Genomic DNA, 15,874 nt, shown 5'->3' on the forward strand with positions numbered 1-15,874 from the left:
AAGCTAGTTTATGTGAGGAAAGCTCAAATTTTACAACTTTTACATAAGCATCACAATCCGTGTGCGACCTACCTAAGTCTTCGGAAATAACTAGGATACAAACATAATAATTATTCATCACGCACATGGGTACAGAAATGGACAGGGGCCCTCCTCAGAGTTGGCCGTGTAGGCACTATGGCAAATTATCAGGCTGCTGTTGATCTAACTATCTAATTCAAGATGACGACAAAAGCCGCGCCGACCAAATTAGAACAAAAAGGCAAAGAAGAAGACAGAACAGATTAAAAGCTGCAAAAGAATGCCACCTTTCCATTATTGTTTTCACCTCGTCTATGGCAGTCTATTGTAAAAGCTAGTTTATGTGAGGAAAGCTCAAGTCATAAAAAAAAGAAAATAAAAACTGCCTCGTGTAAAGGCCAATAAAAAATGTAAATTAGGAGGAAAGGTACTACATAATTATAACTTTATTGGCATTTAATAAATGTTTACAATAAATAGCACCTCCTAAGCAAATTATAAACTTAGTGGTGAGCTCCTCTTATAGGTGATTTACTTACCTATCCTGTATTTGGTAGATAACATTTCCGCCTAAGGTGTGCTAAAAATGGCAAAGGATCACAAACCTTAGTTCATGATCACAGTTACAGTCATTCTCAGATGCAATTATCAAACACCAGTTGTTGACTTATCAAAAATACAAAGAAATGAAGCAACAATGATACTACCTACATAAAAGTCTGATGTGAACCCAGTGTTTGAAAGGGTTGAACTAGCTGCCCACATAAAAAAAGTCAACAAAAATTCCACGTGGACAGTCACACAATCAGTATAGGTAATGGGTTTCGTGGTAATTACTGGGCGAAGTATTCTGTGGACATTTTTGTCTTTGGTGGCAACACTATGCATGCTGACGGCAGTGCTGTCGGCCAAGTGGATTATCGGGCCTCACATGATGCAAGGCAATGCGAGATACCAGTTTGAATATGTACGCCCGGACTATACGAGGTATCGATCCTCCCCTGGACTTATCCAAGGTAAGATATGACAGTGTCGTTGGTACTTTTCAACTAAGGGGACTTCTATTTTACTTATGTTATGTTTAGCAATGGATACTTACAATGGATAATACTTACAAGTATCCATTGCTAAACATAACATCAGTAAAATAGTATTTACGAATAATGTCTAAATTAAATAAATTCATTAATAGTAAGGCGACTTCGTCCAGTTTTGTTGGTACTTTTTCAACTAATGGGACTTTATGTCCTACTTTGATAATAATCAATAATCTCTGGGTACACGCTCATATTGAAGTGTTTGACTGGGTCTGAGAATACTTAGACTGTTCGGGTATAGTCTTTGAGAATGCTCAGAGAAATGCTTTAGAGATTACTGATTATAGACCAGGAACAACAGGGTGTCAGAACAAGGATTTTTTTTAAGGAGTCAGTTCATTCTTCGAAGGCTGTTTATAAAAACTTCAGAAGGTCTCATAAAAGTTTTCAAAAAGAAATTTGAACAAATGAACAGGCATAATTACCTATTCTAGCTCCTTTGCCGCTCACTTTCTCAGGCATACCTAAATATTCAACTGTTCTAACATGATTTATTCCTAGAAAGATTTTCTCATTGTAGGTAAATTGTTCTAATTACGACTTTATCCTTTGCAACATTGTGTGGTTGTGCACAAACTCGAATGTTAAAGGCAACGTTATCATTAATTTTCATTATTTATGGCTACATTCTTGTCGGAAACAACATCGGAATTCCGCAATTCCGAAAGAGGTGAGTCGTGTAGTTGTGCACAAACTCAAAAGTTAAAGGCAACGTTATCATTAATTTTCATTATTTATGGCTACATTCTGGTCGGAAACAACATCGGAATTCCGCAATTCCGAAAGAGGTGAGAGTTTTACCAAATCAGTGGCAGTACACCCCTGAAAATGAAGTTCGATCGTGTAGTTGTGCACAAACTCAAAAGGCAACGTTATCATTAATTTTCATTATTTATGGCTACATTCTTGTCGGAAACAACATCGGAATTCCGCAATTCCGAAAGAGGTGAAAGTTTTACCAAATCAGTGGCAGTACACCCCTGCGAATGAAGTTCGGATAGCAATTTCCTTGGGGTGAAAAAGTTCCTGAGCTAGGTATACATTATCACAAAATGAAAGTGTTGAAAAAGTCGGCATGGAACTATCTAGATAAGTAAGGCAGTACCAGACGGGATGTAATAGTTTTATCTTGATATACCTAAGTGTGTCTTTAATAAACTGGCTTTAAGAACCATAGACTCGTTTTGCTGGGGAACGGTTGAGATTGGAGGAGACATGCCTCACCAAAAAAGTAAGCTTTAAAAGCGTTGAAGTAGGAAGAGCATCCAATCGTAAATTAGTCAGCCACAAAAATTATTATTAGGCTGCTGTTGATCTAACTATCTAATTGAAGATGACGACAAAAGCCGCGCCGACCAAATTAGAACAAAAAGGCAAAAGTAAGGCAGTACCAGACGGGATGTAATAGTTTTATATGGATATACCTAAGTGTGTCTTTAATAAACTGGCTTTAAGAACCATAGACTCGTTTTGCTGGGGAACGGTTGAGATTGGAGGAGACATGCCTCACCAAAAAAGTAAGCTTTAAAAGCGTTGAAGTAGGGAGGGCATCCAATCGTAAATTAGTCAGCCACTAAAATTATTATTAGGCTGCTGTTGATCTAACTATCTAATTGAAGATGACGACAAAAGCCGCGCCGACCAAATTAGAACAAAAAGGCAAAGAAGAAGACAGAACAGATTAAAGGCTGCAAAAGAATGCCACCTTTCCATTATTGTTTTCACCTCGTCTATGGCAGTCTATTGTAAAAGCTAGTTTATGTGAGGAAAGCTCAAATTTTACAACTTTTACATAAGCATCACAATCCGTGTGCGACCTACCTAAGTCTTTGGAAATAACTTGGATACAAACATAATAATTTTTCATCACGCACATGGGTACAGAAATGGACAGGGGCCCTCCTCAGAGTTGGCCGTGTAGGCATTATGGCAAACTTTTTCTTTCTTTTTTTTTAGTCATAAAAAAAAAGAAAATAAAAACTGCCTCGTGTAAAGGCCAATAAAAAAAATGTAAATTAGGAGGAAAGGTACTACATAATTATAACTTTATTGGCATTTAATAAATGTTTACAATAAATAGCACCTCCTACTATGGCAAACTTTTTCTTTCTTTTTTTTTTAGTCATAAAAAAAGAAAATAAAAACTGCCTCGTGTAAAGGCCAATAAAAAAAAATGTAAATTAGGAGGAAAGGTACTACATAATTATAACTTTATTGGCATTTAATAAATGTTTACAATAAATAGCACCTCCTAAGCAAATTATAAACTTAGTGGTGAGCTCCTCTTATAGGTGATTTACTTACCTATCCTGTATTTGGTAACATTTCCGCCTAAGGTGTGCTAAAAATGGCAAAGGATCACAAACCTTAGTTCATGATCACAGTTACAGTCATTTCCAGATGCAATACTGTAAGCCATGACATGTGGCACAGAGCACCGCAAACAATAACATATAATAAAACAATAAAAAATAATGTCCACACTACTACTACTACCCATATCTGCACGTAACATTTCCAATACTGTTGTAGATAAGCAAGATACTATTGGAAACAGGAAAGCATTTCATATTTCAGATGCAATACTGTAAGCCATGACATGTGGCACAGAGCACCGCAAACAATAACATATAATAAAACAATAAAAACTAATGTCCACACTACTACTACCCATATCTGCACGTAACATTTCCAATACTGTTGTAGATAAGCAAGATACTATTGGAAACAGGAAAGCATTTCATATTCCAGATGCAATACTGTAAGCCATGACATGTGGCACAGAGCACCGCAAACAATAACATATAATAAAACAATAAAAACTAATGTCCACACTACTACCCATATCTGCACGTACGAGTAACATTTCCAATACTGTTGTAGATAAGCAAGATACTATTGGAAACAGGAAAACGTTTCATATTCAAACTGAAGCCAACGATATTAATCCGGACTTCGGAATAGATGAAAGAATAAATGAGACATTCCATAGTGAAATACCATAATTACGAAAGTTGTAAATAACGCAATTATCAATCCGGACTTCGGAATAGATGAAAGAATAAATGAGACATTCCATAGTGAAATACCATAATTACGAAAGTTGTAAATAACGCAATTATGAAAGTTATGAAACAAAAGGTTATCCTTAGTTGTTAGACACAGGTAATAAATGTACACGAAACTTAGGACCTACCATTCAGTCAAGTATGAAGGGGTGAATATGGGCTTCAAAGTTGTGATTTCGTTTCTCTTTGGCAAAATGGTTTTCGTTTCCGTTTCTGTCCGAAATTTCTGACATGGCACAAGCATTTGTTGCTATGGATTTAACAAATATTATTATTATTTATGTTTGTTATGTTGAATAATTTATCAAAGGAAACTTTTAAAATAAATAAAAACAAAGACAATAACTATCATAATGCTTTCATGAAATATTCGGGCTTTGTGTAGCTTGGTTCCCATATGAAACCTTCAGAAAGTTAGGTGGAACGCTCAATCCTCTTGGCCTTCGTAGCCGGTCGAATTTCTGACCAATTTCTTCAGCATATTATTACGAACGTGTAGCTTCACAATCTTCCGAAAAAAGAGCAGAAATTCAACTATCTCTGAAAGGAGGGAACACCGGTATCTTCTTTCAGGATGAATCGTCACTGATTCTAACTTTGGTGGGTGTTGCCTTATTCCGAGCCTAAACACTCTTGGGATGGGTCCAGAAGGATCAGTCACAATTTCTCAAGTTAAAAATGGAAGATGATATTGGAAGAAGAACAAATTTATACCTAGAACTATCCAGCAGTATGAGCTAATCGTGCAATCATCATCTTTCCTCGTTGCATATGCATTAAATTTATATCTGACCGAATGCATGTTGTCGCTACCGTCAATTTTCCCTTTCACTAAATGTTCAGCTAAAATATCATTGCTGTTCAGGATGTTTCTAACAGTATCAACCCCACTTTGTGTTTCAGGAGTTGGACCTTTCGAGTATGACAACACACCAGGCATGTACCCCTCCATCGGTATCTACAACAAATGCTCTGTTATGTCTTGAGATTTTCAGGATGTTTTCCGTGTAGTTCTGATCTTTCTCATCTCCGTGGCCAAATTACGTCACTTTTCTGTCTTAAATGTTCATAGATGCATCTTTCACTAAATGTTCAGCTAAAATATCATTGCTGTCTAGGATTTTTTAACAGTTTCAACCCCTTTTTGTGTTTCAGGAGTTGGACCTTTCGAGTATGACAACACACCAGGCATGTACCCCTCCATCGGTATCTACAACAAATGCTCTGTTATCAACGGGTACAACATTTGTTCGTCGTTTGCAGCCCAAGGCATCTTCACCAACTCTTCAACCTTCCCCACAATGTGGAAGATATCCCTCGTCCTCTACATCATTGGTCTCATTATACTTGGCGTTTCGTTGCTCGGAGCACTCCTGAGTTTTTTTAAAATATATAAAATTTCCTATGAGCATTCTATAACTATTGTGAAAGGCCTATATGGACTGTTGCATATGGAACTATGAGCTTGGTTGAAGATTTAAGTTCAACTTTAGGGTCATAACTGGAAATCACTGGTTTGAAATACACGCTGTAGAATTGTAGATACTTTACTTGAGTTTTTGCAACCAAACCCTGTTCGACAGAAATATTTTCTCGCTCTCAGGATCTGCACAGCTGATAGCTGGTAAGTTTCAGGGAATACGAGTATATGCAGCCAGCTGATAAGTTATGGAACCTAATGGCTGGATTGCACGAGATTAGTAGTCCAGCTTCTGGCCTTGTCTGAATACTACTGCCGTCCAGTAACATTCCAGTTCAATTGGACAAAATGCACTTCTGTACGGCTACAAATGCAATTGATTCTGCCTAATTAACTGGACTAGGGAGTTACTGGACGCCAGTGTTCTAAAATATATAAAATTTCCTATGAGCATTCTATAACTATTGTGAAAGGCCTATATGGACTGTTGCATATGGAACTATGCGCTTGGTTGAAGATTTAAGTTCAACTTTAGGGTCATAACTGGAAATCACTGGTTTGAAATACACGCTGTAGAATTGTAGATACTTTACCGAGCGCGAATGTGTTTTTTGCTTCTAGCCAGGTAAAATTAAATCCTGAATTGCATTTTAGAATGCATTCGTAAGTATTACCTACTAATCATATTTCTGTTCCCGAAGTTACCTATTTATAATAGAGGAAAACTTCTTTGATATCTTCAGTGGTTATTATTCACTAGCATTTCCAATAGAAACCTCTTAAGCTTGAATTCTTTTCCTTGTTCGTCAATCTTTTCCAGATTTGGTTTCTATGCAGTTTTATCAATAAAATCGTAAAATATTCCTTAGGTCCCCTATAACCTTGCTATTTTTTCTGGTTAATCATTCATCCCTCATAACTTCCAACATTTCTTATTAGGTAGCAACATTCCTAGGTTTCTTAGCGCGTCCATCTTACAGTAATCTTAGCTAATGACTCCCAGGCTGTTTCTGTGTTACTACTCGTACACCTCACAAATCGATTAGCTTGGTAGAGTCTAACCTTTCCACCGTGTCGGGTAGCAAATACGTATGATAATATTTAACTTCAATATCTAACTTGGGAACCTTGAATTTGAATCAATCACAGTTCAAGTACCTATCTCATAATGTTGATAAAAAAATCTATCATTACATAATGCATGAAATAACCTTAATAATAACTTTATAAGTACGTGTACATAGAATATTATTCAGATACACTTTAGGTTAAAGTGAATGGCGGATAGATGGCTTTTATTCAAATTTCTCTAAAAGAATCTGCTATATTTTTCGATTAACCTGTGTATATTATTTGAAAGAGTATTTCAAAAATTGATTCTAAATATGCATGGTTTGGTTTTTTACTGCATCCCAACTATCATTGGTTTGAAGAAATTCTTTCAATTTTATACCAAAAATAATTTCATATTTTGTGTTTTTTTGAAAGGTTGGGCATTTTACACAAGTTTATTTGGATTGATACTCACGTTTGTGTCCAGCTTTATCTCACTAAAGAACAAACAATACATTTTTTCCAACTCGAGTTTCGTTTTAAGCAAACTGAAGTGTTATTCATGTTTCTTTCATTTCTTACTATGGCCATTCCTAATGTAGAATGAGATTTAGTTAGGTATTTACTTGTTGCAAATCAATGGTAGGTGGACTTGAAATTTCTTGAAAGTGACAATTATAAAGGTTACAACCAATTCCGTTTGATCCACTGTAACATCGAATGTAAGACCAATACATCATCAGTTCCTTTGCAAGGAAATTGTCAAAACATTCCTAACCAGGTGGGAATGCTGTAATGTAAGCAACAAACAAGTACCTAACACACGAGGTTGCAAGAAAACATCACCAATGCACCTACGTCATAGAGCTCTGTTATTGGTAGTGTTGGCCTCAGATAATATACGAAAAAAAAAAAAAAAAAAAAAAAAAAAAAAAACCGGGGGCCTCTCGAAAATCGTAACATCCTAACGTTACTTTACAAACCACAAATCAAGGTATGTCTATTCCTACAGCCTAAATATCAGCCAAGAAAACCACACAAAACACTTTGGTTTAAGGCCTGAAGTCAAAATAATTAAGTTCACTCTTGAGAGTCTTCTGTGATTTTATGATCTATAGAAAATGTACCTGACCATCCATCTATTTATCTCTTTTTGGAGCTTCCGTTATCTCTTTCAGACATAAAAATCTTCCTCTAAAATGTTCCATTATTGATCCATCTTTTTTCTTGCGTGTTTCAAGACTCGTTTTCTTTTGATTCAAGAATTTCCAGAGTTCTATTAATTTGAAAAGAAAATACCTAATAGCGCATTTTATGATCTATAGAAAATGTACCTGACCATCCATCTATTTATCTCTTTTTGGAGCTTCCGTTATCTCTTTCAGACATAAAAATCTAGTAGGTATAGTAAAGTCGATTATATAACACACGGATTTGTCATGAACAAATAAATGACTCGCAACATTGTATTACTTTTATTTTGAAGTTTCTTTTTTCTCAGGTGGTCTCTTCGTATTGGCAATTCTGTCATACGCCTCGGGATTCGGTGCCACAAGGATGCAAAGTTTCTGTGGTCCTGATGCAGGATTCTTCTCCATAGGAGATTGCACTTTCGGTAAGTTGAATTTACTTTCTAGCTCTTCTCTTCTAGAACCTTTGCTTTCACGACTAAATTTAAAGTTTTGTAGAAAAAGGGAACTGGGTAGGTGCGCATAACTATGATAGTCTTAGAAGGTTGAATTTAGAACTTTGTAGAAAATAGGAAACTTTGGATACGCATAACTATATTTGTGGAATATTGCTGAACGCTAAACGAGATCAAGATAATGCATGCCTTTAGTATGCTACTTTTTAGGATGTGACGAGGAAAAGTTAATATTATTAGTGGATGTGTCAAAATCACCACATCATCACACCTATGTATTGCACTCTTCAATTCTCTTCTAGTTGTAAATAATGTAATGCTATTTTATCTAAATGAGGGTGACATAGTAAGTTAAAAACTAACCATTTATCTACAATACCTATATAACATAACAAACCTAGTTTTTGTAAATACATTGTACCTACATTTGACATAAACTGCAGCATGTTCAGAAAATTGTCTAGCTACAAATAGTCTGTTGGCATATCTCTCTGATCTTTACATTGAAGCTTGGTTCTCAGTAGGTGCTGAAGGAACAATGAAACTAATCCTTCCTGAGCTACGTACAACAATAGTACCTAGTTATATTTCTTACTTTTGTGAAGATACCAAACATACTTTCTTTCATGCGATGTAATTTGTTTCCAAGTTGTATTGTAAGAAATAATTACTATCTACAATGCATAACATAATAAACCTAGTTTCTGTAAATACATTGTACATTTGATTTGACATAAACTGCAGCATGTTCAGAAAATTGTCTAGCTACAAATAGTCTGTTGGCATATCTCTCTGATCTTTACATTGAAGCTTGTTTCTCAGTAGGTGCTGAAGGAACAATGAAACTAATCCTTCCTGAGCTACGTACAACAATAGTAATTATATTTCTTACTTTTGTGAAGATACCAAACATACTTTCTTTCATGCGATGTAATTTGTTTCCAAGTTGTATTGTAAGAAGTAGGTAATTAATTAGGGATTAAATATTTCACTCTTCAATCCTATGTCGTAAGCTTCACATTCCTTTGATAAGAGGATTCTTATCCTTACCCAATATTTATGTTTTTTTTTTTGGTATTTTGGTACAGACTCCATATTCTTTCTCAAGATGAGAGGATAATTCTAGGGATTCTTTCCCAATATTTATGTTTTTGGCGCTTCACATTCCTTTGATAAGAGGATTCTTATCCTTACCTAATATTTATATTTTTTGGTATTTTGGTACAGACTCCATATTCTTTCTCAAGATGAGAGGATAATTCTAGGGATTCTTTCCCAATATTTATGTTTTTGGTATCCTGGTACAAAATGGTATGAAGGAGTTATGACTTCTTCAGATGCCAAGGAGAATACGTACCACAGTTTTATTTTTACCACTCAGACAATTCCTACTCTCGAAAATCGTAACATCCTAACGTTACTTTACAAACCACAAATCAAGGTATGTCTATTCCTACAGCCTAAATATCAGCCAAGAAAACCACACAAAACACTTTGGTTTAAGGCATGAAGTCAAAATAATTAAGTTCACTCTTGAGAGTCTTCTGTGATTTTATGATCTATAGAAAATGTACCTGACCATCCATCTATTTATCTCTTTTTGGAGCTTCCGTTATCTCTTTCAGACATAAAAATCTTCCTCTAAAATGTTCCATTATTGATCCATCTTTTTTCTTGCGTGTTTCAAGACTCGTTTTCTTTTGATTCAAGAATTTCCAGAGTTCTATTAATTTGAAAAGAAAATACCTAATAGCGCAAATAATTTCAAAGAAATAAGCCATAATTTTAAAGAAATATGATTCTGTTTCTCAGTTTGTTCAAACTCTCAGCTCTTCACATTCTTCAATGTCTAATTCCTCAAATAGGTCTTTCTTTCAATTCTTTCTTTGATCATTTAAGACGATTATACTCATTATTCAGCATTATGACGTTCTTTATGGAAGAAAAATACCAATCCTTTTCCATTTTCACTGCGTAATGTGAGAAATTCAAAAGATAAACTCTTTCTGACTTCACCTACTTACTAGGTACATATATTATTGATGAGGGACATACCACGGGAACTTGGGAAGTAACTCGTAATAGTTGAAATCATTTGATAATTTTGAAGATACGAAGTCTTCACTACGTTCACATGGCCATGTAATTCCAGGTTACAATCCTTCTCCTTCGAACGCCTACCTTGATTCTGTATTTCTTGACTTCTTCTCAATCAGATTACGATGAGTGGTTACGATCATTCATTCATAACTTTATCTACTTTCATTTTCGAAGTGTTTATCAAATACCTTAGAGTACAACTGCACAAGATACATTCAGTTCAATATTCCCGCGTGCATGCTTATCAAATTACTTTCTCTTTTATACCTACCTAGCTCAGATTTTAAAATGAACACTATAGATACCTACTGAGGTCCATTCCTGAAAGGAATGATGTTGAAGCTACAAGTAGATTAAACTATGGAGGAATTGTAGCAAAATCTTAAAATACGTGCCACATTCGCTTGTAAAGTACAATCCTTTTCAGAAATTGGATAGTGTACAGTAGGTAATTTTCTTATAGTGTACAGTATGTAATTGTCTTATAGGTAATTTTCCTCCTTCTCCTCCTCCTCCTCCTCCTCCTCCTCCTCCTCCTCCTCCTCCTTCTTCTTCTTCTTCTCTCTGTGTTTCTGTGAGAACAGGAGTATGTTCAGGAAAGCCTGTTTCTTCTTTCGTACCTCTATATCTAATCTAATCAAGATCTCTCATGTGAATTTTAGCGTTTAGTAATGTTCCACTAATTTATTTGTTGTGTGTGCCTGGAACATTCCATTTTTCCAATAAAAAAAAAACACAAAGTTTTTATTGCGTAGTTACTTTAATATCACCATTGTTATCAGGAGTTCTGATAATTTTGATAGAGCATTTAAAACACAGGTGACTAACACAAATACGACTCATAGATTACCATATTAAGCATTACAATATTGTACACACTCATCAGCTAGGAATGATCTTTATAGCCTTTTAAAAATAGCTATAAAAAACTAGAATGTTTTTTCATTTCTTGCTCGAAACATAAATCGTCGATAACTTAATGAAAATGAAAGTGGAAAAGGATAAGGGCTCTACCTTGCTTTAGATAATGCTCGCATTAATAGGTTGTAGTAGTGAAACATTCGTAGACTTTCTGAGATTGAGAGGAAATTAACCCGACATCGACGGTAGATTATTGTCAGTCTGGACTTCCAGAAGCATGATTATAATGAGTTTTTCATAGTTATCTGTTAAATGACTAATGACCTGCTACTGTCTGTCTTCTGAATGTTTATCTGTTGTTAAGTCATAGGTTTTTTTTTTTGACATGGACGTCATAGAATGTCCCTTGCCGTCAGTTCCATTTGAAAGTTAGATCTATTGTTACTATCTAGACTTCACTTGACATGGACGTCATAGAATGTCCCTTGCCGTCAGTTCCATTTGAAAGTTAGATCTATTGTTACTATCTAGACTTCACCTTTCATTGGCCCATCTATCTGTGGATTCTGATGTACCTATACGAGTATCTATCGACCATTTCAAATTCGAATCAAGTATGTGTCTTGAGATGTTCAGGATGTTTTTCGTGTAGTTCTGATCTTTCTCATCTCCGTGGCCAAATTACGTCACTTTTCTGTCTTAAATGTTCATAGATGCATCTGCAACTATGAATAGCACAAATAATTACCTTGCTACGCAGTAACAAGATTGCATGTTTATTCATAAAGTATCTGCATACATGTACCTCAATCACGTTGCATTTGGAGGTATTCATAATTCTACATGCTCATCGAACAAGTCATTTTTATTATAATGAGCTTAAAATATATAAAATTTCCTATGAGCATTCTATAACTATTGTGAAAGGCCTATATGGACTGTTGCATATGGAACTATGAGCTTGGTTGAAGATTTAAGTTCAACTTTAGGGTCATAACTGGAAATCACTGGTTTGAAATACACGCTGTAGAATTGTAGATACTTTACCGAGCGCGAATGTATTTTTTGCTTCTAGCCAGGTAAAATTTAATCCTGAATTGCCTTTTAGAATGCATTCGTAAGTATTACTAATCATATTTCCGTTCCCGAAGCTACCTATTTATAATAGAGGAAAACTTCTGTGATATCTTCAGTGGTTATTATTCACTAGCATTTCCAATAGAAACCTCGTAAGTTTGAATTACTTTCCTTGTTCGTCAATCTTTTCCAGATTGGGTTTCTATGCAGTTTTATCAATAAAGTCGTAAAATATTCCTTAGGTCCCCTATAACCTTGCTTTTTTTCTACTTAATCATTAATCCCTCATAACTTCCAACATTTCTTATTAGGTAGCAACATTCCTAGGTTTCTTAGCGCGTCTATCTTACAGTAATCTTAGCTAATGACTCCCAGGCTGTTTCTGTGTTACTACTCGTACACCTCACAAATCGATTAGTTTGGTAGAGTCTAACCTTTCCACTGTGTCGGGTAGCAAATACGTATGATAATATTTAACTTCAATATCTAACTTGGGAACCTTGAATTTGAATCAATCACAGTTCAAGTACCTATCTCATAATGTTGATAAAAAATCTATCATTACATAATGCATGGAATAACCTTAATAATAACTTTATAAGTACCTACGTGTACATAGAATATTATTCAGATACGCTTTAGGTTAAAGTGAATGGGGGATAGATGGCTTTTATTCAAATTTCTCTAAAACAATCTGCTATATTTTTCCATTAAACTGGGTATATTATTTGAAAGAGTATTTCAAAAATTGATTCTAAATATTTGCATGGTTTGGTTTTTACTGCATCCCAACTATCATTGGTTTGAAGAAATTCTTTCAATTTTATACCAAAAATAATTTCATATTGAACTGTTTTGTGTTTTTTTGAAAGGTTGGGCATTTTACACAAGTTTATTTGGATTGATACTCACGTTTGTGTCCAGCTTTATCTCACTAAAGATCCATCCTACAAAAACTAAAGATACCAATCTCAAACAAGTAGACCCTGACAAAGGTCAAAAAGGCGAGACCATTGTATAGTAATACAAAAAGATATAGGTATATTCACAAAAACTTGTATATAGGAAAATCAGTTATTTTATTATAAAGTTAAGACTGAAAATATGAAATTATAGGGATTAATATAATTTATTAAAAATATTTATATTAGGTTCATTAGAAGTGTCAAATATTGTGTGATTTCAAATAGTTTGAAGGAGACCTATGTTAATATTTACATAAATAGCCTTGTATGTTTATTGAACAAACTGAACTCTTGGATGTTCACTATACTGACAATCATCTCATGACTCAAAAAAAAAATTAGGGAAAACTATCGCTATTAGGCATTGTTCACTAGACAATAGAACACCAAGACCAAGAGTGTATTTTGTTCATGAGAACATAGGTTGTTTTTGTATCTATGAGCTTTAAACTCCTAAAAATCTTTATTATTACGTGTATAAAAGAGATAGGTACCTTTATAGTTTTCTGTATCCTTAGCATTTAGATGTAACTTTATTTCAAATCCGTGTGTTATATAACTATGTATCAAAATTTTATTTATCTTCTAATGGGTATTTTTTGTACTTTGGTATCTGGATAACGAAATGGCTAGGAATATTATTCCAGCATACCATCATTCCTCAGACAGAATTAACATTGGTTTAGGTATCAGTATCAATCAGTAAGGATATTATAGAATCGGTCTTAAAGTCACTCTTAAGTTTTTGAGCTAAGTTGATACTATGTAGGTATATGTTTGATACATTAAATTTGAATTGAGTAGAAACATTGCTTTTAATCCCGGGGGTCATCTATGACTACTTCAGTAGGCTATTGAAGTAGAGTTATTCACACACTCTAATTTGATCTTCTTTTGATAAAGATTAATCTCACAATAAGAAAAACATAACTAAAAGATAAAAACTTCCTGTTTTACAAATTAAAAAAAAAAAAAAAACTTCGTCACTCTTTAATTTAATAATCTTCGAACAATGTACAATAATTTAATAATCTTCGAACAATGTATGATCATAATATTATAATCTTCGAAAATTATTCAATGCAATTTATTATCAATGCAGAATCTCAGAAAATTTCCTTGCGAAATTCCCATAATTGTTAATTTGACATTTTCCATTTTTTTACGCTTCATTTTCTTTGCCACATTTGACACATTTCAGACTTCCTGTTGTTCTCCTCAAAACCTTCATTCTGAGACCTAAGAACCGCATTGATAAGACCTATTAACTGGAAGACTTCTATTAGAAACACTACCTATACATAACACCAGAACTTCCCATTACATTTCAGACTTCCTGTTGTTCTCCTCAAAACCTTCATTGTGAGACCTAAGAACCGCATTGATAAGACCTATTAACTGGAAGACTTCTATTAGAAACACTACCTATACATAACACCAGAACTTCCCATAATATGGGATGTCCTTTGTATAACCGTCAATGCTGTGCACTTCCTCAAATAGGTACCTAGGTAATTGGTGTTTTTCTTGTTGTTCTTCTATTCCTCAGACAGAATTAACATTGGTATAGGTATCAGTATCAATGAGTAAGGATATTATAGAATCGGTCTTAAAGTCACTCTTAAGTTTTTGAGCTAAGTTGATACGAGTACCTACTAGTAGGTATAGTAAAGTCGATTATATAACACACGGATTTGTCATGAACAAATAAATGACTCGCAACATTGTATTACTTTTATTTTGAATGTAGGTATAGTAAAGTCGATTATATAACACACGGATTTGTCATGAACAAATAAATGACTCGCAACATTGTATTACTTTTATTTTGAAGGATGGTCATTCTATCTGGCTTGGTTCGGAGTAATATTAACATTTATATCAGCTATTTTGTCTGCGGCGTCCAACAAACAAGCGTTCAGTGATAGAGTTACAAGCAAAATAGATAGCGGAGAATCGTTTATTTGTATTTTGTAAACAAATCAAAATTAGTTCAAGTTTTCTCAACACATTTTGTATATTCAAAGGTAGTTGCATTGTGTGTGCCTAGAACATTCCATCTTTCCAATAATAAAAAAAAAAACACAAAGTTTTTATTGCGTAGTTACTTTAATATCACCATTGTTATCAGGAGTTCTGATAATTTTGATAGAGCATTTAAAACACAGGTATGCGTGCCTAGAACATTCATTTTTCCAATAATAAAAAAACACACAAAGTTTTTATTGCGTAGTTACTTTAATATCACCATTGTTATCAGGAGTTCTGATAATTTTGATAGAGCATTTAAAACACAGGTGACTAACACAAATACGACTCATAGATTACCATATTAAGCATTACAATATTGTACACACTCATCAGCTAGGAATGATCTTTATAGCCTTTTAAAAATAGCTATAAAAAACTAGAATGTTTTTTCATTTCTTGCTCGAAACATAAATCGTCGATAACTTAATGAAAATGAAAGTGGAAAAGGATAAGGGCTCTACCTTGCTTTAGATAATGCTCGCATTAATAGGTTGTAGTAGTGAAACATTCGTAGACTTTCTGGGATTGAGAGTCAT

The 15,874-nt window shown here is 34.3% G+C and overlaps 1 protein-coding gene across 2 annotated transcripts; it reads left to right on the forward strand.

Moving 5' to 3' along the window:
* Nucleotides 1–837: 837 nt before the first annotated feature.
* LOC103512745 (LHFPL tetraspan subfamily member 2 protein) lies at nucleotides 838–15,339 on the forward strand. 2 transcript variants are annotated; one of them, XM_026826142.1, is made up of 5 exons: nucleotides 838–1,037; nucleotides 5,342–5,564; nucleotides 5,743–5,810; nucleotides 8,161–8,274; nucleotides 15,142–15,339. In XM_026826142.1, exons 1-5 carry the CDS (start codon nucleotides 839–841, stop codon nucleotides 15,282–15,284), a joined length of 747 nt encoding a protein of 248 aa, XP_026681943.1. In that variant the 5' UTR covers nucleotide 838; the 3' UTR covers nucleotides 15,285–15,339. The 2 variants fall into 2 exon arrangements, with proteins under 2 accessions (XP_026681943.1, XP_026681942.1); XM_026826141.1 differs by lacking the exon at nucleotides 15,142–15,339 and adding an exon at nucleotides 13,215–13,650.
* The last annotated feature ends 535 nt before the right edge of the window (nucleotides 15,340–15,874 follow it).

This window comes from Diaphorina citri, unplaced genomic scaffold, assembly GCF_000475195.1.
Source record: "Diaphorina citri unplaced genomic scaffold, Diaci psyllid genome assembly version 1.1 scaffold879, whole genome shotgun sequence".
Taxonomy (NCBI): Eukaryota; Metazoa; Arthropoda; class Insecta; order Hemiptera; family Psyllidae; genus Diaphorina; species Diaphorina citri.